This window comes from Odontesthes bonariensis, chromosome 16 (assembly GCF_027942865.1).
Source record: "Odontesthes bonariensis isolate fOdoBon6 chromosome 16, fOdoBon6.hap1, whole genome shotgun sequence".
In the NCBI taxonomy this organism is placed as follows: Eukaryota; Metazoa; Chordata; class Actinopteri; order Atheriniformes; family Atherinopsidae; genus Odontesthes; species Odontesthes bonariensis.
In genome coordinates, this window is record NC_134521.1 from 26,397,550 (window position 1) to 26,421,339 (window position 23,790).

At 40.9% G+C, this 23,790-nt stretch overlaps 2 protein-coding genes across 2 annotated transcripts; one reads left to right on the forward strand and one right to left on the reverse strand.

The window, feature by feature from the left end:
• Positions 1–624: 624 nt before the first annotated feature.
• Positions 625–6,224, reverse strand: zcchc10 (zinc finger, CCHC domain containing 10). Its single transcript, XM_075487300.1, has 4 exons — positions 5,977–6,224; positions 4,558–4,719; positions 3,044–3,085; positions 625–1,111 (listed from the first exon to the last, which is right to left on the reverse strand). The coding sequence occupies exons 1-4, from the start codon at positions 6,015–6,017 to the stop codon at positions 877–879; spliced, it is 480 nt and encodes a 159-aa protein (XP_075343415.1). The 5' UTR covers positions 6,018–6,224; the 3' UTR covers positions 625–876.
• Positions 6,225–8,988: 2,764 nt separating this feature from the next.
• hspa4a (heat shock protein 4a) lies at positions 8,989–22,987 on the forward strand. Its single transcript, XM_075486717.1, has 19 exons — positions 8,989–9,279; positions 10,948–11,005; positions 11,153–11,293; positions 12,042–12,164; positions 14,106–14,205; positions 14,611–14,744; positions 15,096–15,340; positions 16,530–16,606; positions 16,922–17,073; positions 17,421–17,527; positions 18,181–18,314; positions 18,739–18,920; positions 19,130–19,213; positions 19,683–19,838; positions 20,322–20,447; positions 20,566–20,673; positions 21,170–21,289; positions 21,449–21,610; positions 21,930–22,987. The coding sequence occupies exons 1-19, from the start codon at positions 9,173–9,175 to the stop codon at positions 22,128–22,130; spliced, it is 2,517 nt and encodes an 838-aa protein (XP_075342832.1). The 5' UTR covers positions 8,989–9,172; the 3' UTR covers positions 22,131–22,987.
• Positions 22,988–23,790: the final 803 nt, after the last annotated feature.

The window sequence follows — 23,790 nt, forward strand, 5'->3', positions numbered from 1 at the left end:
ATCTCCTGGGAAAGAAAGCGAAAAAAAAGTTCCCTTACAAAAACCAATACATCTATTTACCAAAATATACATTTATTTATCTTTTTTTACACATGCAATAATTTGAGCTTTACTTTAACCCATCTATTAAACAGTGAACAGTCACCCTGGGGCAGCTTAAGGAGTGAGATGGTAAGTCCCCTGCTAAGGGACCCATTAGTCGTGAATGGTGGACTGGGACTGTGCCTGTCAGAGGAAGCCAGCAGGTGACCTCTTGCTCCCTAAAGCTGATTCTCTCGATTCAAAGCCACAGCTCTTCTCCACTCTCATGATTTCAGGAAAGCCCTGCTCAAATTCTACTTGCAGAAAAGATTATCACTGATCATTTTTACGTTCAATTGAATGTATAAAATTATGTGTTTCGCCTAAAAAAAGAAAAAACAACGACAAAGAAAAGCTATAAACAAAGAAAAGCCAAGTTTTGTTTATTATCATAGCAAGAAGACTTTCTTTTTTTATTCATCCTTTAAAAGGTTACATATTGTTCTAAATTTGGTGATCCTTTACAAAGGCTGTGGACTACAAATTAAGTTGAACTAAAATATACTCAAGTACAAAATCTCAAATTTAACAAGAATAATCCCATTATTTTCCAATAAGTTTATTCACTTAATAGAAGTACAAACTTGAGCAGATGTCGCAGTGGTAGAAGTAACAGAAAAGTATTAAAACCGGAACATGACATGCCTCAAAATTATAACCCCGTTTTTGTCTCATCTTAGTCAAAATTCAGAAAACCTGTATTTCCAGCTCCAACTTTGCAAAGTTTTAGAGAGAAAAAAAAAAAAACAACAACATTTCTTCAGGAAAACAACTAACAAACAAATTGCAATCAGCTCATTTCTTCTTTTTCTTCTTCTTTGGAGGACCTTGATCTGATTCGCTGCTGCTGCTTCCTGAGCCTGAGCTGTCTGAGGACGAGGAGGAGGAGGAAGATGAAGAGGAGCTGTCGTCGCTGTCACTGCTGCTGTCGCTGTCATCCGAAGAGGAGCCGGAGGAGTCGCTGCTGTCCGACGATGAGTCACTGGAGGATCCGCCTGAATCACTGCTGCTGTCACTGGAGTCTTTTGCCCTGAGAGAAGTAGCAGAGCGCAGAGAGAGAGAACGTGAGCGAAAGAAACCGAAGCGTGTCCAGGTCTCGTACGGAACCTGGTACGCCAACTGAGGCACTAAAGCAAAAGATGTGCAATGACAACAAATTGTGTCCTCTGATGCGGACATCTGAAATGATATAACACAACATCTGTGATGCTACAAGAGCAGCTTTATTTGTTTAGTTTTGTACTTAAAAGGGACAGACCGGGAACATTGCATACAAGTGTTCTATTCTTATCTTTCTTTGGATACTGAACAGTTTGCTGTCAGTTTAGTTTTGCCTATCAGGGATACATCAGTGTCCATTTTGAGCAGGGAGCAAATGTGTCAAAAGTCATCCGTATGAGCTCATGCACACTTTTCCACAGTCACCAGCATGTGATGTGGCAGATGGTAACTGTCACCATGCCAACAAAACATCAGAAGTTCACGTGTGCACAGAAATGGCAAACACACACACACACTTAATAAATCTGTGTTTTGTTTTGTTTTCTTTTAAATGCCTCTATGTTTATATTGATTTTACAAGAGGCAGAAGCTTCAGCACTGAGGGGTGGCCATATTGTTAGTTTTTTCTGTGCCTCCCTGTTCTGACCTACTGTAAAAGAACATTTCTCACAAGAAAAGGTGAAGAGAATGGAAGTTATCAGGTGAAAAGAGTCGGAGGTCAAGTACATTTTGCTCTCAGAAGACAATCTGACACTAACCAGCGGAATTTAGGGGCAACTTTGACTCGTTTGAGCTGGTCAACATGACCTGCTTATGACACTGGAGGAGGATCAAATAAATGCCTTTTTGGAGAGATAATCCCAGCCGATAAAGGATTTGAAGTTCTGAAAATAAAAATGTATCACGGCATTGTTGTCTTTGAAATCTTCAACCAATCGGGTAAAAGTTGTATCATCAGCTGGTGAAGAGCAACTGCGGCGTCTGACCAATAGCGACTGCAGCCACCCAGCTCCAACATGATGATGTTCTGAAAATATCTGATAAGATCTCGGACCAGCAGAAGTCATTGCTGGGCAACACAATATCAGGCCAATCACGCCTGATGTAGAGAGAGCACAAGTGTACGTGATGAAAGTACAGAACATGTAGAGCCAGCTTGAATGATGATTGTAATACAAGTGTAAATTAAACTAAGCATGATAATACTTAATAATCAAAATAAAGATCTCTTTTAAGAACAAAACTAATATGATGTAAACAAAAAAACAACAAAAGAAAATTCTGTATTTTCCACACTGGTTTTTAGAGGAAGGTACTGAAACTGTTATCACTGCGATGTGATTAATATTAAATATCCCTGGACTCTGAGGAATGTTACTAAAACTGCAGAGATTTTCCACTAGAGGGCAATGTTGACTCAGATTCCTCTCCACAGTGTTCAGAAAAAAATGAGATTTCAATAAGAGTTTAGAGGCAAGAGGCAGGCAGTGATGCAGCAGAGGAGGTCATCTACATTAAAATGGAAGAAACGTCCCAAAAACAGAGGAGGAGTTCTGCCACATCAGACATCGCAGCGCCAGTCCGACACACGCGCTTCAGCAGGTTCTTACACACCATCCCGATTGACTTGACTTCACTCTCATCTGACCCCTACACCTCACATATCATCCTATGTGTGACAACCTGCGCTTATCACACACATCACAACTCCCAGCAAACAAAATTCATTTAATAAACTGAGATGAATCGGAGGAAACTTCCTGGATACACTTTCTGACCTCATTTAAGCACTTATGACTCCTCAGTGCCTCTTACCTGCCGTAGTTAGAGTACTCTTTGTTTGAAGAAGCAGAAGATTACAAGCTACTCGGAAACAGGGGCCACCAGAAAAGTAACTTTCTCGCATTCTTTAACAACTCAAACCTACAAAACTGAAGCTATTAAATCCCTCATCACTTACTTTCTTTTGATTTTCTTCTCACTGGAACCTTCTCTTTCTGGTCTGTGAAGAGGGGGAAAACAAGTTTAATCACACTAACTTAACAACAAGTTTGTTTAACTAAACTGGTAATAAATAATGAAAAAGGATTGCATGTTTATGTCAGTAGATATTTCCTGAACAAATAATCTATATCAATTTAAAAAAAAAAAAGAAAGGGCAGTAAAGCAAACAAAACAAACCTTCACTATCACAGCCCACGTTTAAAATAAAGTCTGACAGATGATCACTAATTCACCCATCATCTTAAAAGCTGCTCAGTGAAGTTCTGATCAAATGTAAGCATTTTAATCACAAAAGTTAACCATAATGCAATAACATCTTTTCAGGGTTTAGTCTATCAAATTGTTAGTAACATTAAGTAAAAATAAACTGTGCGCCATGAAAGAAACTGCAGGCTTTGTGTCACGTTGCCATGGCAAACATGCATTCAGCTGGTGAATAAAAATCACATTTAAATGCTTTTACATGTGGCCATTCTCTCCTGCTGATACGGGATCACACGTACATTTATCTGCTCTTCTTACAAATGAAGTGTCAGGTGATCGTTCATTTTGTGCGAATGAGGCATCAAATGAGGCGTAAAACGTCCACAGAGCCAAAAGAGGAGAGCCTGGCCTGACAAAAATCAAAACCCCCACTGTAGTACACGTTATCATTATCTCAAGTTTTAGGTTCTGACAAACGGTTTACATAAAAACAGCCTGGCTGCATTTATGGTAGACACCTCAGAATATATGTTTTTGGGTTCTTCTCTTTCAAGCCTGGTGGGACTTAAATATGTTTGAAATGTACCTCACTGTTCTCATGTCATATGACCCATGAGTTAATTTCTTTAAATCTTTTTTTTTTTACTTAAATAAACCCAAGGCAATACTGGGTAAATCTTTAGGCTAAGAGATAAAGGTTTTAGTGAACAGTGACAATCCTGTAACACCCTCAGGTTTTAGTAGGATGCTTTGAAATACTTCTCAAATTCTTGAGTGTCTTTTAAAAGAGCATCTTAGGTTTTAACCATAAATGCACAGCCTGGACTGGCGCCGCAGTGAGTGGAAAAGTCTTTTACACTCCATGGTTCACCATCTTAAAACACGACATCTCATCTTAGCACAACACTCGCCGTTTCCCTGATGAGCTGAATGAAGACGACTGACTAAAAACAACAGCGCGAGGGCACACAAAGGAAAGACTTGGCATTGAAAATACAACTTAAATCGGATTTTTTGCCACACGTGTAAGGTTATAATAACTTTCAGTTTAAACAATCTTTTCAGAAAAAAAAAATACAAAAAAAAACGCTGCACGGGATACTGAGAAACCACACGGTTAAGAAAGCAACTTCTACAAAGTGCGGTGGTGACACAGCTCTGCGGCCACTTAGTACTGGTGCATGATGAATATATGGAGAACAGAGTCAAAGGGTTTGAGAAAAAGACGTGAACGGTCCCAAAAACTAACCAGTGTAGACACCTTACCCCGTGATGCTGAGAGGTTTGTTTTCATTCTCCTTCAATTTCTTTTTCATCTCAACTGTTCTCGATGGTCTGTGAACATATTTCCGTTTCCCTGTGCACTCGTAGGTCCAGTGCCCCATCTCCAAGCACTTCTGGCAACGCACATGTTGTTTGTTTGCTTCCCTGTATATCAGAAAACAACAAAGTGAGCCTGCAAGTAATGAACAATGACTGTCACTGCAAGTGTGATAAATCACAACTACAGCCAGATTCCCTTGTCGTCAAAGGACCGTTACTTAAATAGCAGGAAGGTAAAAAGTTATCATTTTTCTGGAGACCATGTCTGAAACTGATTAAGCTGTCGGAAGCTTAGACTTCGTCAGTGCGTAAAAATGTTTGCTACTATATTCAAACAATCCTCTTACAGCAAGCAATTGTGTTCAAAGTGTTTAGAAATGCCGTCTGTCACCCCATCCTGAAACAACTCTTTTAGAGGAAGATCAAGAGATGCCGAAACGAAAGTTCTGAAAAGGTTTCAATCACAAGAGGAATGTTCCGCAAGTTCAAATGTTTTTGTTTAATCTAAAACCTCTTTTAGGATTTTGACGTCAGTGCCACCTCGCTGTAAAATCCAGACTTTCTGGAGACACCTTTTACTGAATAGAGATGTGTGTATGGCAAATACTCTGAGAGTTTGGTTTGCGACAAGAAACTTGAGGAACGAGTCCGGACCACGGGGACCACGCTCAGTGGGCAACAACTACTGCTGGAGTTAAAACAGAAAAAAAGATACACCTTTGTTACCTCTAGAAATAAATAAGAAATACATCATAGATAAATATGTGTCATTAAAATCCAACGCCCCCGAAGCCTTACTCCAAGATGAATTAAATGTGTGAATGTCACTGATATGTGAAAACGTATCGTTTTACAAGATCAGTCTTTCCTGATCTGGTAACTAACATAAAAAAAGCTATATTTCTGTGACGCCTTCTTTCTGTTGTCTCATTTGTCAAGGATATGCCTGGAGCTCCTGGCTCGACTTGATTTCGTTATTTGTTTTTACAACGTCGTCCAGACCTCACGGTGTTACTGCACACATCACCGTTCAATGTTAATCAGTGGAAGGTTTAAAATTGCTCATTTTATTCAACATACAGATGATAATGACCAAACTGAATGGGTGGTTGGACACGTATTTTTCCATCCCAAAAGGCTTCACTACAACGCCTAAGCTCAGACGACAATCGTGCAAACAATAATTGTACAGAGAGGCAGCGGAGTGCTCCCATTAAACTGTTCAGCGACCGTTATTAACTTGCTGCTTGTGAGGCAAATCTCGACGAGCTAACTGCCATTTGAGTGTCAAACAAAAGCTGATATCGACATAAAATATTCAAAAACGACATTGTTAAAGCGAGTTAAGAATATTATACTCACGCTTGTCTCCTGGCTATTATTCTGTGCATGGGAGTCGCCATGTTCCTCTTCTCCTTCTTCTGTTGTTTTTTTTACAGGTTGCCAAACCGGATTAAAAGTGCTTCCTACCGCCACCTACTGGACTGGAGTGCATATTTCCGGAAATTAAAAGTTTTTTTTTTAATTAATTAATTAATTTTTTATTTATTTATTTTATTCAAACATGTCACATAGACAAAACAATGGCATACTCAGAAGTAAACAATTATTATTTTTTTTTAACTTTACATATTCACACCTCCAAGTAATTGTTATCGTTATACGACTGTAAGACAAGTACAAGAAAAAAAATAGCTTTTTGAAAATGTTCAAAAATGTAAGGCCTCATTATTTATTCCCGTTTACATTCTGTGAAAATGGTTGGTTCAGCATTTGGTTTACTGTCACCATCATAGTGTACACTCCCACCACTCAGCTGTTGAGTCAGTTAACACCCACCCATGTTAACTGTGTGTACATCTTGTTCCCTCCTATTTTTCTATATCATGAGCTCTTAAAGTTGTTAGGTTAAAAAGTAACAACACAGATTAAAATTTATATCCACAAATATCTGATCATTATGGGATAGGCTTAAAGGTAGGGTAGGAGGTCCTGGATTTTGAGTCCAGCGAAGCTGCATTTTGAAAATACACAGGTCAAAAGTCCCAAAAAGTCCTAACCCTTTTCTTCAGGATTTCCCCCCATAAGCCACGCCTCTAGAGTACATGAACGCGCAATGCTTGTTCACGAGCACGAAGGTGCACGAGCGCTGTTCTGACAGCAAGCATCGATCGTTGCCGTATTTAGTATTTAGTTTATGCTAACTATACGTTTAATAATGCTAGGTGCTAGCCAAGCTGGCTCTAGTTTAGCTTCCTGCCAAGCTTCTGGACACGTAATTCGTTCACGGAGCAGGAGCAGGGTACGCGCACAGGGGGAAGGAGGGGGAGGGAGGAGCAGATTGCAGTTTGATAGACGCATCAGAATCCAATCATCGTTAACGGTCCGTTCAGTATGATTGGATAGTGTTTTTCCTGGATTGTTCGTTCTAGAGGCCACTAAAACTTTTCATTTTTGAGTCAAAACTTTTAATTAATTGGTTGCAATGGGGGTGTGAAGAGTATTTCAAGCAATATGTAAAAAAATGCTCCAGAAAAAGAACCCCTACCCCACCTTTAAAGCTATGGTAGGTAATCCTAGAGAGCTAGCAAGAGAGCTAGCAAGATTCGAAAGTGTCCCCTCCTCTAAGCTCCCCCCCCCTCCCCATTCCGTCAGTGCTTCATCAGCCCCTTTCACACTGCCGAATAACCCGCGTTTAATTCGCGAATTTAGCGTGTCCGCTGTTGTGTTCACACTGCCGACCCGGGCTGCCGCGTCAACTCGACTCGCCTTTCGACCCGCGTCGGACCCTAGTCTTTTTTGTTTTTTGTTTTTTGATGTGAACACAATCGACGCGGGTCGGACGTGGGCGTGACGTGAGGAGTTTAAAAAACAGAATGGACAGCTGATTCAGAACAACAGCGACAGGTGAGGACAAGTTTTACTCTGTTTTAGCCTACATCAAGTTGGAGACATTTTTTAATATGGCCAACTGGGGAGACAACGAGCTCCTCAGCCCCCGAACAGAGGACGTTATTTTCCGCCACATTTCGGGGACGGTGAAAGATGGACCTCTGCTGGAAGGGCTGGCGAGAAATATGGGAGAGCGCGGTTTCCCACGCAGCAAGACGCACCGTAACGTAACATCTCCATGAACTGCATTGCAAAAACGAGTTCTCAAGGTGTCCCGCCATCGTTTGTTTGAAAAATTTGATGCAGACAGGTGTATTTCACCCTACCTCCGACGCATGGCTTGTGCCCACATCATTGTACACGCCCAGCATTTTATGTGTTTCGTGTGACGCTCTGCCACTAGGCAACTCCCCCTGAACTCGGCTTCAGGCAACACGGGTCACCCTGACACGCCAAGCGTTCACATTGCTCGACGCGGGTCGAAGGTGCAATTTGGACCCGCTAAGATAGCGGGTCGCAGTGTGAAAGGGGCTATCCAAAGCCGGTAGAACCGCGTGCGGACACGGAGCAGGGAGCCGACAGAGAGGGGCGTAGGCAGAAAGCAGAGGCATCTGATTGGTTTTTTGTAGGCGGGACGCTGATCTCGGATTGGTCAGCTTTTTCTCAGTCCTGCAGCTGCCACAGAGGTCTGATTATTTTCGTCCCTTTTTCTAAATACATCTTGTATAGATTTCTCTCAGGATAGACGGACCATTTCACCCAGTATTACAAAATGTGTTTCTGAACAGGATTACCAACCATGTCTTTAAGCCCCCCAGCGACTCTGAATTGGATGAAGCAGACATAGAAAATGGATGAATGTTTATTATTGCTCAGATGGATTTTCATCCATAAGAATATCTCATGTTACAATTCGATCTGAATCGTGCACTTTTTAAGAATAATGTTATCCTTCTATTTTTTGCCTTTGCGTATCTTTGTCCATAGCTGGGTAGTATTTCATATGTACAACGTCAAATAAAATGCAAATGCGAAATAAAGTTAATAACGAGTAAAAATTTGTTTAGCAAAATATTTGTTTGCTTTAGTATGTATCACACTTTTTTTAAACCGAAAGTGTAACTATGGTTAGCTACTAAATTTAAGTGTGTAGTTAGATTTTGAAATATGACTTCATCACATAAATGATTCAGAGTCTATTTTTGTTTCCCTCCTTAGGTTGATTAGGTTGCTTAAATTATTTGTTAAAGTCCTAATGTTATTTACTCTAATGGAAAAACTTGAGTTTATAAATAAAATAAGAACATAAAACAAAAACTCAGAAGAAAAACTCAGCATATTGCTCCCAAAAGCTCGAGAATTGGAGAACACTCATTCACATGGTTATGGAAAAGTCCAGAGAAATCTAGAACAACGCAAATCTCGCGATGTTTCCAATCGAGACCGCGAGAAGACAATAAGACCACCTTGCTGCTGCAGCCTGCCAGTGTAGATCAGACACCGGTTACAGTCAGCGGTGTGGATTATGACAATAATTAGCTCTACTTAACATAGCGTTACTTCACCTGACTTTTACACGCGTTTAGCTGTGGCTCTACATTTATTTTACTTTATTAAGTTGGACTGAAGACAATTTTAAAGCTAGAAGACAGACGTGTAGCAGAAGATGTCAGTGGTGGGATTTGACTTGGGCTTTCAAAGCTGCTATGTAGCTGTAGCCCGAGCTGGAGGAATCGAGACAATCGCCAACGAGTACAGCGACAGATGTACACCGTAAGTTGCAAAAATACAAATACACACATCTCCTTCTGGTTTTGTGATAAAGTAGCCGCTGAGGCGAGACGTATCGCTTTTTAACTGTTGTTGTCTCACTGTTGTCACGGTAATACACGTGAATGAAGCTTCACTGATGAGCCGCCGTCAGCTGAACTTGCATCTATATATGCGCTTTGTTGGCTAAAGAAACTGCTTTTTGGTGTGAATTACTATTTAAACCCTTTCATTTAATTATATTCTTTTATTTTTTGCGTCAGTGGTAAAGATGGAACCATCTAGAATTCATGTTTCATTTACACACCTCGTTCAGTCACTCTCTACAGAACGCCGGTTTAGCTCGTCAGCCCAGCTCTCAGTTTTATTAACGGTTCTAACTGAATGGTTTGAAATATAACTTCTTTCAACCCGGCGAACACGGGCCGGGCGGTGTTTCTTCTTATCGCTCTAATTACAAGTACATAATGGGAGGTGCAAGCTCCGACCAACCGGTGTGCCCAGTGTGTTAAAGTAAGCGTCCAGCTTTGTGCTCTCCTCGATGACGACAGCATCCGATCTCTTGTTGGAATATTCTAGCAAATTTTAATACCTTTAAGACTTTAACGAAGTATTACAAGAGTTTATCATGTTAAAGAAAATATTTTAAAGCAGTATCCAGCAGTTTATTTATTTTTGTTAATGTTGTTAGAGAGTTTATTTTAATATTGTTTAAGTTAAGCTCATTTAACTTTGTAGCGATTTAGGGGTAGATAGGTATGTGTTGTTAAGGAAATATTGGACTGCCTGTAACTAATAATAAATATGCAATAGCTTGTAAATAAATATTGATTTGAATATTATTTGATTCGTTTTTCTTAAATGTTCTTAATGCCTTGTAGTTTTTAAAGGATATTTGAACAATGTTTAAGATGAATTGTGTCAAAGTGTGAAGTCCTTCTGTTTTTGATTTTCTTTCATTTACGTTGATTTATCATTTAATGAGCATAAACATGCAAATGATTTATCTGCCAGAGGTTACTTAGAAAAGCAAGTTTTTTTTTTTTGTTTTTGTTTTTTACACTTCTGACAAGTTATAGAAGAATAGAAATAGAAAAATACTTTATTCATCCCCCAATGGGGGAAATTCAAATTAGTCAAGTAGCTCAATCAAGTAGCTCAATTTTTTTTAAAATATTTACAATGATTGTATTAATATGTCTACATGTTAAAGGGAATACGGAAAGATAATTTAAGCCCAGTTTATTTTCAATATTGTGCCTTTTTTGTGCCAAATGAAAAGATGTTTTGCATCCATGAAACAGTTAAGGTTTGAAATGATATTGCTACATAAATAAATCTGTACTTTCAGTACTGCCTGCACTTGTTGAAATGTATGACTCTTTGACTTACTGTTTAACAAGTTTTAATACTGCCCTTTTATACATATCAAAACAATCTAACAGTGTTTTGGCAAAATACTTAAAGTCTTGTCTGTGATTTTATGTGGGCTGGGCTCTTGAAATGTCAGGCTCGTTTAGGCATGAGATGATATCGTGAAGTAACATCTGGCAAATACATCTGTCTTGGGTTTTGCATGCAGTCATTAGTAAGACACATGATAGGGGGGGGGGTCAGACCTTCAGTGTGTAATCATGTTGTTGCTAAGCATTTTGCTGTTGCCTTTTCCAGGTCATTTGTATCATTCGGACCACGAAATCGATCTATTGGAGCAGCTGCGAAGAGCCAGGTAAGAGTCGGTTCAGCCACTCTGTCATCTACAAACAGTTTTATTCATTTCAATTAAACATAAAAAGCAGAAACTGTGTGACATGCAATGCACAGCTTGTATCTTTACCGCTAGTTTCCTCCTCTTTTGTTTTGTCGTTGTATTTAGGTGGTGACCAACTCTAAGAACACTGTGCAGGGCTTCAAGTGCTTCCATGGCAGGGCTTTCTCAGACCCTCATGTTCAGTCAACCAAGTCTAACTTGGTGTACGACCTGGCACAGATGCCCACTGGATGCACCGGCATAAAAGTAAAGTTACACTTCATTATCTTTACACTGATAAGCAATGTTCAGTCCTCAATATAGCTGAAGCTCCGTATTGTTAGATATGCTAAATGGAAAGCAAAATAATGAAATAAATAAAACAGAGAGGAAGCGTAGAAGATACAGTTTTAGCTACTGTTCTCTCAGGAGTGCGCTGTTTTTGTCCTGTATCATAGATCTTCAACTCTGGCCTCCCATTCTATCCATTTCTCTTCGCTTATATCTTATCAAGAGTCTCGTCTCAGAGTTTCACAAACCGTATACATTTGGGGCAGTTGTCTTAGATAGATAGATTGATACTTTATTAATCCCGAGGGAAATTTAAGGATCCAGTAGCTTATACAGTGCAACAGACAGACACAGAATACACAAATCACTGATTGTTGACAGCGTTCTTCTGTGATCTTCTGTGATGGTTCATGACCATGCCGGGCTTGGCACACTCAAAGCACCAGGCCCAGCGTGCTGTTGCGATGATCAAATAACGTGAGCCCTCAGGGAAAATTAGAGTGAAATTAATGGCATCCGTGAAGTTTGCATCAACCTGTTGTTGCCTGGAAGATCCTACTTTGCATCAAGAGTTCCCACAAAACTCTTGATTGGATTTCCATACTCAGCACTCGGTTTGTTAAGATGCCACCGAACGCCACACTGAAGCTTTGTTAGCCTTAATCACTCTTAATGTAAGAATCTTCGTGCTCATGAATGATCTATTCTCACACATTCTCACTAGGTGATGTATATGGAGGAGGAGAGAGTGTTCAGCATTGAGCAGGTAACTGGCATGCTGCTGACCAAACTGAAGGAGACTGCTGAGAGTGCACTGAAGAAACCAGTTGTGGACTGCGTCATCTCGGTAAGCATTCCTACAGACAGCCACAGCGGCAGGGTGTCTGGAAATCCATCAAATGTCAGTGCTGTGTGTATTTTCTTTCTTTTTTTTTTTTTTTTTTAAAGAAGTTCTTCTTTTTAAGGTCTGACTACATGTTTTTAGCCAACTTCTTGTATCTGTTCGACTTTGAATGTCTAAGTAGGGCTGTCGCGGTGAGGGAATTCCCACCGCGGTGACTCATAGCCGCTAAACAGCGCGGTATGCGGTGATATCGCATTTTTGTTCATTAGGCTACTTTCCACGACATGCAATGTTAGATGAAAATCGAGCGCATAATCCGGCTTTTTTCCCCAGCGATTCTGACATTTCACTTTGCTTTGCCTGTCATTTACTCGCTCACAGACCAACATAGCGGAGATCAAGCAGCGCATACCCCAGTTCTGCATTGTTGCCAGTGCCACATGGCAAATATCAACATTGTTGCAGACCTGCGCACGTTTCGTTTAGGAATGACGGAGAAAAACGAAGCAGATAAGGGCAGCAGTTGAGCTCACGTGTCCGGGATACAGTTTTTTTTTTTTTTTTTAACAGACTGCCGCCGACCAACCAACCCCGGCACATTTTTTAAACTTTTTTTAAAATTTTTTTTTATTTTTTATTTAATAGTTTCACACAGTTTTGTTGAAATGATCAGGTATTTCCCAACAGCAAATGTGCACACCAAGCTGTGGTTCTGTGGAAGCTAGTTTTTTGTTTATATTAGACGGTCGCATTTACAACGTTAAACATGGATAATAAGGGAAGATTCAAAGCCATAAAGTGTCCGGACTAGGCAGAGGAGTAAAGCCGAGATAAAGGTAGGCCACTGCATTTTATTTTAACTTCTATTGCTTCGACACTGAGTAGGCATATTCTTGTAATATCAGCTGCCGAGGGAGAATGAGACCACAACGAGTAGCATGCAGACGTGCGTGCGTGCGGTGCCTATATGCAAAGATGACGACAGAAACGCGGCACCTAGCTGTGTTAATGTGTTTGTCCTGCCTTGAGGGGAATATACAATGTATCATTATTACTGTGCTGGCTTTAAAAAGTATCAGTTCTGTCAGTCGCTTTGTATCTACTGTGCAGTCTTAAAAACTCGTTCAGTTTCTCGAGTTGTTCTGCGCGTGCAAGCGGGTGGGCGGTGGTGGCGGTGGCCTGGACACGCACCGCAGAGGTCCTCTCAGCACCGCGGTGATTGCATTTTGCGGTTATCGCGACAGCCCTATGTCTAAGGAGGGTGTTGATTTACTTGGTGGATCCCTACAGATTATTTTAAGATGTGACCTTGCACTGACGAGGCTTAGAGACACCCATGAGTCATCACAAAATGACATGCCGTCCTGATGTTTTCTTTTTTAAATGGAACTTTGAATTACGTAATCACCCTGATATTTGAGTGACAGCTATTATTGTCCGGCTACTGCATTTTCAAGCAGTAAGAAAGACCAGCGTAAGCTGCCTGCATGGTGTATAAATGTATTGCCACCTGTTCATGTGACATTTTGAGCTTTAATTGCTTCACCAGATGTCTTTGTCTGAAAGCTTCACATCCTCTCTTGCACCGTGTTGGTGAAGAGTGGGAAGTGTTTCTTGTGCTTTCACCAATAGCACCTGTTATGTAATAATATAGATCCTCATCCAGAGAGGCTTTTACCCTCACCAAGCCTAAATCAGTTTACATCAGCCCTGGAGATTGATAACATGTTATTATTGCTGTGTCCAGTAACTAAATTTAGCCCATCAAGCTTTTCCACAAGGAGATGTTTTGTTTTTGTATCCATACTTGCTAATATGGTGAAGCTATCCAGACAAGAGGGGAGGGCTTCGGCGAGTCCCGCACTCTGAGACTTTCAACTTTTCGAAGCTGAGCGATTGTAATGTTTTGTATACACACTCCATTGTTTTTTCTCTCTCTCCCAGGTACCAAGCTATTTCACTGACGCAGAGAGGAGGTCTGTCATGGATGCAGCTCAGATCGCTGGCCTCAACTGTCTACGACTAATGAACGAGACCACTGCAGGTACATAGAAACGCAGAAAACTCTGCAGCATGTGGATCGTCTTTAGGCTCTTTTGGTTCCTTTAGCTTCACTGCGCAGTTATAACACTGTGCTGTGAAATGACATCCAGTTGATATTTGATGTGAGAAGTTGTTTTTAGTTGTTTTTAGAAGTTGTTGGTGCGACAGCGTAGTTTCAGAGACCTGCTGAACTCTGCTTCATGTATTAGTTTGCAGCTTCACCAGCAGCTATGGGGATACCAATTTCCCATTTAATGACTAGATTTTTACTTTACTCTGACAGTGACACCTTTAGTTTGGAACAGAATTTGTTTAGGATAATAAAGTGCATATTACTGCAAACTAACAACTGAGGTGGTACAGTGATGAGCAAAAAACCAGCTCATGTCTCCCTTCTCTGTTGCAGTGACTCTTGCATATGGAATCTACAAACAGGACCTACCGGCGCCGGAGGAAAAGCCCAGGATAGTGGTGTTTGTGGACCTGGGCCACTCCGGTTACCAGGTGTCAGTTTGTGCCTTCAACAAGGGAAAGCTCAAGGTGAGTAATGAATAATTTTACACATTTTGGGAAGGAATTCTTCAGGCGAATGAGGCTGAAAGGAAGGTTATAATGACGCAGCATACTTTCAGTTGTCTTTGATGTGAGCATGTATGAACATAGCTGAATTCTGCCACCTATCATTGGTTGGCAACTGTGTGTTCATGGTTATGTTACGTATGATAACTGAGTCATGTGACTGTTAAATAGACACACGAATAAGGTTATTTAAACTCCTCTGGAGAAGCCCTCTTTATCGTAGACATACAGGAATATGAAATTAAATGTCAGTCCTGTAGTTTGATAGTTCTCCATTACTCAAGATATTAATCTTTTATCTTTCTCCACAAGATCCTGGCTTCAGCGTTTGATTCAGGCCTTGGTGGGAAGGACTTTGATGACATCCTGGTAAACCACTTCTGTGAGGAGTTTGCAAAGAAGTACAAGCTGGATGTCAAGACCAAGCCACGAGCATTGGTGCGCCTCTATCAAGAGTGTGAGAAGCTGAAGAAGCTGATGAGTGCCAACTCCTCTGATCTGCCCCTCAACATCGAATGCTTCATGAACGACATTGATGTTTCTGGCAAACTAAACAGGTGAGTTATTTAGTAGTTAGTAGGAGCAAAGCCAGGAATACAACAGTTTCCCCTTTTCCACCAAAGCTGTTCCAGTGCTGGTTCAGGGCTCGTGCTAGAGCTACTTCTAGGTTGGTTACTATGGGAAACCAAACCAGCTCTTCGCTTGGTAGGACCTGGAAACAGCAGCTGGCAATCTGAAGAACAATCTTTGTAAATCCAGCTGCAAGTGCATCCTTTAAACATTGATTGTGAATGCTCAAACACTTCTGTCAACATTAAAACGTTAACAGTGGGAAAAAATCTACTTCCACTGCTGCTTTGTCTTCAAATTCATATTGAGGCTCAGTTTTTTTTCTTGTTTTCTCTCGGAATAAGCAGAGTAGACACTATGTTGGCACTGAATTTTAGAATGCAGCGCCAATAGCATTTCGCTAATTTATGGGTAGGGTCTAATTGTATATTTTGGCTTGGAGCTTTTCTGGGTCGTGAAATGACCCAGAAGTATCTGCATAGCAACCAAGCTAAAAGCTGTTCAAATTCTCTAAATACCGAGGAAAGGAGCCCCAGTGTTTTCTTCATGAGCTCCGTCCACATAGAATACACCAGACCATCCTGTATGAAGACAGGAGGATGAGTATGAGTAGCCTGTGACAACACAGGATGTCATCTTTCCTTGTTTTTAGTTACAAACTTTGATAATAGAATAATTTAGGTTTAGATGGGATACGATTGGGAAAATAATTTTTGGGCTATTCGACCACACGCCCATATCACTTTATAACCCTGCCCCGTCCTCCATGCAAGTGTATGCCATTGCTATAGCAGCATTTTGTTTGGGCCTGAGGCCATTCTTTGACAGTTGAAACAGAAAAAACTGGTTCTACGTTAGACTCTGGCCCAGAACCGGGACCTGAACTGCTCGGGTGGAAAACCTCCCAGTGTGAATCATTAAGGACCAAGTTGGAGCGAATTATTAATGGCTTAAGAAACCTTTTATTCCGAGGGTTGGGTGGCTGTGACTGTTTTAGATTAGCAGGTGTATATAAAGCCTACTAAAAATTTCCATTATATTGAACCGGTAAGTGTACTTGGCATCAGTCTGCCTATGTCATGCAGCTCAACTGCACATGTTGAGTTGTCCAAAGTGTGCGTGCGTGTGTGTGCATGTTGGGCTACATCTATTAATAATTTATGACTGTGTTCCCAGAGGTCAGTTTGAGGAGATGTGTTCGGGGCTGCTGGCCAAAGTAGAGGGTCCCCTGCGCAGTGTCATGGAACAAGCCAGTGAGTACATGTCACTGTCATAAAAGCCCGACTATCCTCAGAAGCACGTGCACGCTCAAAAAAAAAAAAAAAAAAAGAAGAGTTTTCCTGAGACAGCTCTTTCTTCTGGACACTTCTGGTCACTGTTTGCTCCTGCTTGCCCATCACAAATTTTACTGTGCGTGAGCCTTTCAGAGTTATGCCCTGTTTACACTTAGAAAATGAGTTTTATTTCCATCGAGCATCGTGAAATAAAGTTGTGTTGGTTTGTTTTGTTTTTTTTTAAGCCAACATGCCTGCCCTGTTTCATCTTTGTCCTCTGCCTTCTGCATCCAGAGCTGAAAAAAGAGGATGTCTATGCAGTGGAGATTGTGGGTGGTGCCTCCAGAATTCCTGCCATCAAAGAGCGAATCGGTAAATTCTTCGGCAAGGAGCTGAGCACCACCCTAAACGCAGACGAAGCCGTGGCCAGGGGCTGTGCTCTGCAGGTAGCTGCGCTCACCTGTCATGGCCAACTCTTTGGTTCTGTTCTTTCTGACAACACACTGAATCACAGGCAGTTGATTCATTTTCAACCCCTTGAATGACATGATTACTAAATCATTTAACCGAACCATTTGTCACTTGGAAGAACATTTAGTTTTAATTTGTGTTTGTCTTTTGGTCATATCCATATTCACAGCAGTTAACAATAGTTCATACGCTTAAACAGTACTCTGGTTCTTGTAATTATTTTTTTTTTTTCTCTGCCATCGGTCAAATAAAGAAGAGAGAATCTTTAAGATAATGAGGTTGATTCATTTGTTAATTCAACTTTTTGTTTTCCCCTCCTCAGTGTGCCATCTTGTCACCAGCTTTCAAAGTCAGAGAGTTCTCCATCACAGATGTTGTTCCCTACTCCATATCCCTAAAATGGAATTCATCGGCAGAGGATGGCCTGAGGTATGATGTGTCTATAACGGATCCAGCTCAACATCTTGTTTCATGAGAAGATGACTAACCCTTTTTTTCCCCTCACAGTGGTTCGTGTAATCGTGGAAATTCTTAACAAACTACATTATTATAGAGATGTCTAATCATACACTTCAAAATGCAATTGTGTTTGGCAATAAACTGGCTAATAAAAAGCATTAGAAATTTCTCAGCTTCACAGAGAGAATCTTTAAAGTACAGTTTGGTTTCAGATGATTTTTCTGGATGACACACAGTGTGTTCACTCCTTGTCAGTTTGTACAAAACCATTATCATATCTTATTTTCCTAAAAAATGTCTAAATCTTGATGCTTTTTGAGCTCTTTAAAGTACTCCCAGTTTGAAGGAAATTTCAAGATGGGTGTTATAAACTGTGGCAGAATAGCAGATTGGTGTGTGGGTGGGTGGATGGTTGAGTGGGTAGCTGACGGTAGGCCTCAGCGTTTCTTGTATTCTTTAACCCTTTCCTTTCTTGGGATGGGGGGAGCTGGAACTTACCTTACCGTCAACTGCTTGAGGGAATTCATGCAAAGCCTAACTGATGAATCACCTCAGGACCTGGATTTAGATTATAGGGCCCTGACATTGCGAGTCTCACTGGTCTCCTTTTTGTGTTTTTACAGTGATTGTGAGGTGTTCCCAAAGAACCACGCAGCGCCCTTCTCAAAAGTGCTGACCTTTTACCGGAAAGAGCCCTTCACCCTTGAAGCCTACTACAACAATCCCAAGGAGCTACCGTACCCTTCTGCCACCATTGGTACTGCAAGCTCATCTTCATTAAGACTTGATAAGATGCAAGAAGTACACTACAGAGTAGAAAGGAAAAAAAACAAAAAAAAAACATTTTTTTCACTGCTTTTCCAACATTTCACTTCTGACTTTGGCAAAAAGAAAAAAAGAGATTTGTTTTTTTTCTGGAAACATTGAGCTCAAACTGAAGAACATTTACCAGTTTGCGCTCCGTAAATAAACCAGAGAGAGTTAATGTTATGTTGAACTTCGGCATATTATCCAGCTCCATGTTTGTCTGGTAGTTGTGAGTTGTGGGTGGTTGAAACTGGTTTCAGTCAGTTGAGGCATGTATGCAGTAATTGGTGCACTCTATTATGAGGGTGATGTTTGAATATGTTCCACATTGCCACCCTTTGACCCCCCCCCCCCCCCCCCCCCCCCCCTTGCAGGCCAGTTCCTGATCCAGAATGTGGTTCCTCAGGCATCAGGCGAGAGTGCCAAGGTCAAGGTGAAAGTGCGTGTTAACGTTCACGGTGTGTTCAGCGTTTCAAGCGCATCACTGGTTGAGATCTTGAAACCAACTGAAGGGGAGGAGCCCATGGAGACAGACCACACAGTGAAGGAGGAGGAGGTGTGTATTTGCACTGGGTGTAAGACAGAAATGACATCAGGTGGTTAAGTTTAAACAAAGAAATAACACGAAATGATTTGCACAAATGCATGTTCGGGAAAGTCGGTTTGAAATGTGCTGAATCCAGATGAGTAGAGAAAAGCAGCTAGAGAGTGGCACATGTTACCTTGAAATCAATTCTATCTGTCCTCCCTGTTCCCATGTGCCAGAACAAAATGCAGGTGGACCAGGAGGATCAGAAAATCCAGACCGGAGATAACGGAGAGAAGAAAGCAGACGCAGAGGAAATGGAGGTACCTCTTGTTTTGGCGTGATGGGATGGAACCACAATATCAGCGCACGCTGGATAATGTGTATGGAGCGATAATAACATGGTGGCCAAGTAGCAAATGGAAGCGTTAGATTGCCACCAGTGTTAACCAGATAGCACAGATCCCATCTGTCAGTATTTTCAGTGTTTGATTTAGAATGCCACAATAAACCATATTCACTTTAATTAATCTAAGAAAAGCACGAGGCAGTTCATCTGGAGTGAAACTGAGCTCATTAGACATGAACAGTTTCAGCTTTAGGGTGGAGTCTGATGATGGGACAGTGTAAACTTGGTGATACTGACTATTTCGTAAAGGCATCTTTTTGAGAATTATACGCTCGTGTGAAAGTCGCACACGAATGTGCCTCTTCCTGCCTTAAACTTCTGGTGTTGCATATCATAAATGTTTTGAAAAGCAGCAAAACGCTTTTTAAAAAAAATGTTTTCAGACCTCCACAGAGGACCCAAAGCAGGAGAAGAAGAACGAACAGGCTCCACAGGCAAAGAAGCCCAAAGTGAAAACGAAGACGGTGGATCTGCCCATAGGGAACAAACTGCAGGGGCAGCTGTCCGTTCAAGAACTTAATACGTTCGTGGAGAATGAGGTAATGCTCTAAAAATCACCAGGAATGTCCAGTATGCACACGTAGTGTCAGTCGGAGTTAATGAGCTTCACTGCTGCTGGTTTATTTGCTGCTGTTTCTGAAAACGAAAAGAAACAACTCGTGACCACTTGATAGTTTGTGCTCACAGTAATTCTGTTATCTTACCTGAAATGATTTACTCAGCTAAACCTAGAATTGTAATCTTGATCCGGTAAATGAAGGCTTCTACGTATTTATTCAGCCTGACCAGCCTGCCTCTGATCTTTTCTGCTGATAATCTTCCTCAGATTACTTTGAGATGGCACAAGTTAACTGGAATGCTCTGTTTTACTGCTTCTTATTCATATGTTTCAAGAAAATTGCATCGTGTAAAATATCAGGACGTTCCGTTTGATTCAAATGGAAATTAGGCTCAAGTTGGCTCGATGTTACATTTTGTCTGACACGTTGAGCTTTTGTGCTGACTGATGGCAACTCTTTCAGGGAAAGATGATCATGCAGGACAAGCTTGAGAAGGAGAGAAACGATGCAAAGAACAATGTAGAAGAGTATGTGTATGAAATGAGGGATAAACTGCACGGAGTCCTGGAGAAGTTTGTCAACGAGGCTGTGAGTACGGACGAGGCTTATTAACACACAGGTTTAAATTGCATGTAATCTTTCGGAGGTTTAAATGTTACATTTGATGCTTTGCGCTAATGTTTCTCGCTTTTTGTATACATTTCAGGATCGTGATGCTTTCTCACTAAAACTGGAAAACACAGAGACTTGGCTGTATGAAGATGGAGAAGACCAACAGAAACAAGTTTACATTGACAAACTGGCTGAGATGAAGGTTAGCACACATGTGGTGCAGGGCAGGACAGGTGAAGTGAACACGATGTACAGTTCTGTGCAGGCGCTTGCATTGACTGTACCAAAGTTACTGAATTTTTTTATTTTTTTTCAAAGTGCTTTGCTCGGTTCCTAAAGTGATGGGGAAAATATGGAAAAAAATCTCTGCGATCGTCTAATCAAGCTTCATGTCTCATTTGCAAATGTTTGCTGTAAAGGCAATAAAACGACAGGTTTTAAGTCAGAAATGATCATTTTTATGCAGTAATTCACTAAAGAACACTTCTGTCCTGCTCGTTCTTTTAAGGATAAGTGCAGTGCCGTACGTGTTTATTAGATATCGTGGATGCTTACTCTTCATTCACACACTACACAAGGTTGATATTCACAACTCAATAAATTGGATCCCATTATTGCCGCCTTTTGCCGGAAAGTTGTAATAACTTTGCTGTGTTGCTTGATGATGGATGATGAGACTCGGATGTTCCTCTCTACAGAAAATTGGTCAGCCTATTTACGACAGATACGTGGAGGCTGCGGAGAGACCAAAGGCGTTTGAGGAGCTCGGCAGACAGATCCAGCTGTACATGAAGATCAATGAAGCTCACAAGGCGAAGGTAAATATCAGTCAAACAACTCTCATCAACGCCTCCTCATTAGATCTGCAGCAGTAAAAAGCGTTGGAGTTATTAGGACAAGAAAAAGTTTGACTTTCACTGAGCAGATTGATGAATCCCCAAACAGTCGTCAGATTCTTACTGTGCGTCCCCCAACAGGAAGAGCAGTATGATCACCTGGATGAACTGGAGATGACTCGGGTGGAGAAGCAGGTCAATGATGCCATGGCCTGGATGAACAGTAAGATGAACCAGCAGAACAGTCAGGACCTTACCCTGGACCCAGTGGTCAAAGTTGTAGAGATCCAGGCCAAGAACAAGGTACTGAAAGTGCTTCAAGATGCATACAGACATGATGTGTGAAAATGTTTTGTTCCTCTGCTGTGACTTCTGACCTCACAAAGCTAGCCTACAAGTTTCTCTTTGTGGTCTGGTATTTTTTTTTCTTGGGCATACAAGTGTCATCGACACAGCAAATGGACTCTAAGCTGATTTAGAAAGGAGATTAAAGATTTAGGAGAAAAAAAAGAAGCTTTCGTTAGTTAAGTTCAACATAATTTCCAATGAAAAACTATGATCTTTGGTCTTAATACCCGGTTTATGCAAAGAAAAGAATAAATGTATTTTATTCATTTTTCAGGAGCTTTATTTATCTTGCAACCCAGTGGTGTCCAAACCCAAGCCCAAGGTGGAGCCTCCTAAGGAGGAGAAGACGGAGAATGGGCCAGTCAACGGGCAGGAGGGAACCGAAAGCCAACCATGCAACCCAGACAAAGCTACATCGGCGGGCACGGGAAAGGAAACGGCTGAAAACAAGCTCCCTGAAATGGACATCGACTAGCCGTCACCGTTGCCAACCTCGAGTTTCCCCTCCGTTTGTCACGCTACTCCCAATTCTGCCCTTCTTCTGAGATTGTTGATGATCCAGTAACCTTTCTTGAAAACAAAAGAAAGCAGCATCCCTCATCAATACGATCCATAAGTCCGCCTACACGGCATGTCTTTTCTTATATTCTTTGAATAGGAAAATATGGCTTCATGTTGATATATAATGGACTTCATTGTGACATAAAGGTATTGTGGGTGGAAGCTGCTTTCTCTGTGCTGCTTTGATGGCCGTTATGTTCCAGACTGCTGTATGTTCCGTATCTCCTGAGCAGATTTAAGCTTAGAATGCCAGAGTTGAAGAGTTGTTGGCAAAATGGCCGTTCAGAAGAAAACTAACAGTAACAAACTGATAATAGATTCATGACATGTAAAATAATGTATGTCTAAATAAGGTGTAGATACAGTGGCATTGGTTAAGGGGACATCATTTGTTTCCAGTTGTAAATGTCAGACAGTACTTTCTTTCTTTCTTTTTTTTTGTCTCATTCTCCACCTCACCCCACAAGTTGTAACTCCTTGGTTATTATTTAGTTTAAGTGGAAGAAAGATGCTTTTGTTGAGTTTACTTGCACTGTATTTTGCAACTAGATGCAACAAGTTACAAGTTGTCATGCAGTATTTCATTGTTCTGCTTTTCTCATTCAAAAGCAACTGTCGGTTTTTCTCTGGGTAAACTTTTCTTTTTTTTTTTCTACTCAACTGTGTGTGGTTGCTGGTGCAACAAATCCCCTTCAGGGTGCTGCTGTTGTCGCCACATCACTAAGAGGTACAAATAAATCTTGACCAAAAAAAGAAAATTGTCACGTCTCTTGTCGCGAAGGGACCACCTCCTCCGATGTCCGGCCCCCGTACACCTGCTGGAGATGAAAAAGAGCTATCACAGTTCACCAGGGACATACTCCATGTCAGTGAAGACGAATTAATCCGTTAGTCCTTTCTGGTAATGCGCCACAAAAGCGTCGACACATTTAATTGAAATTCTGTATTATGGTCGGATGAAGTAAGCAGATAATACTTCCATTTCAGTCTATGTTCCTAAAAAAAAAGAGAATAGTTGGGTTTCTACAAACTCATGATATCTAATTGATTTTAGGACAAAACAAATGGCTAGTTGAGGGTTCTTACTCTCAAAATATGTTGCTGTCATTACAGCCAGGAAACCTATTTAATACACTTATTCTGTCGCATACATGGAATAAAATGCCGTGTGAAATGGTTATTCAGCTGTGCTACATTTTAAAGTAATGCTACAGCAAGTTTTTATAAGCTGTTTGCTCCACTATTGTAATAAATAAGTAAATACAGTAGGCTACAGTGATATACTTATTCCACCACAGAGCGCCACAGGAAGTCATTCCTGCCAGTGGCCATCAAACTGTAGACTCAAATCAACCTCCTCACTTCATGTACAATAATCCAGCTCACCTGAGATTTTATGTCATTTTATATCTTTATTTTATTCTATGCTTATATATTTTTTTGTAGATTGTTTGGGCGGGGCAAATTCGGGTTATTTTTAATTTAGTGAACCTTGTTATATTTAATCTTTTGTAATTTGTGCACTGGAGCGCTGTGGCCAAAGAATTTCCCGCAAGGGATAAATAAAGTACATT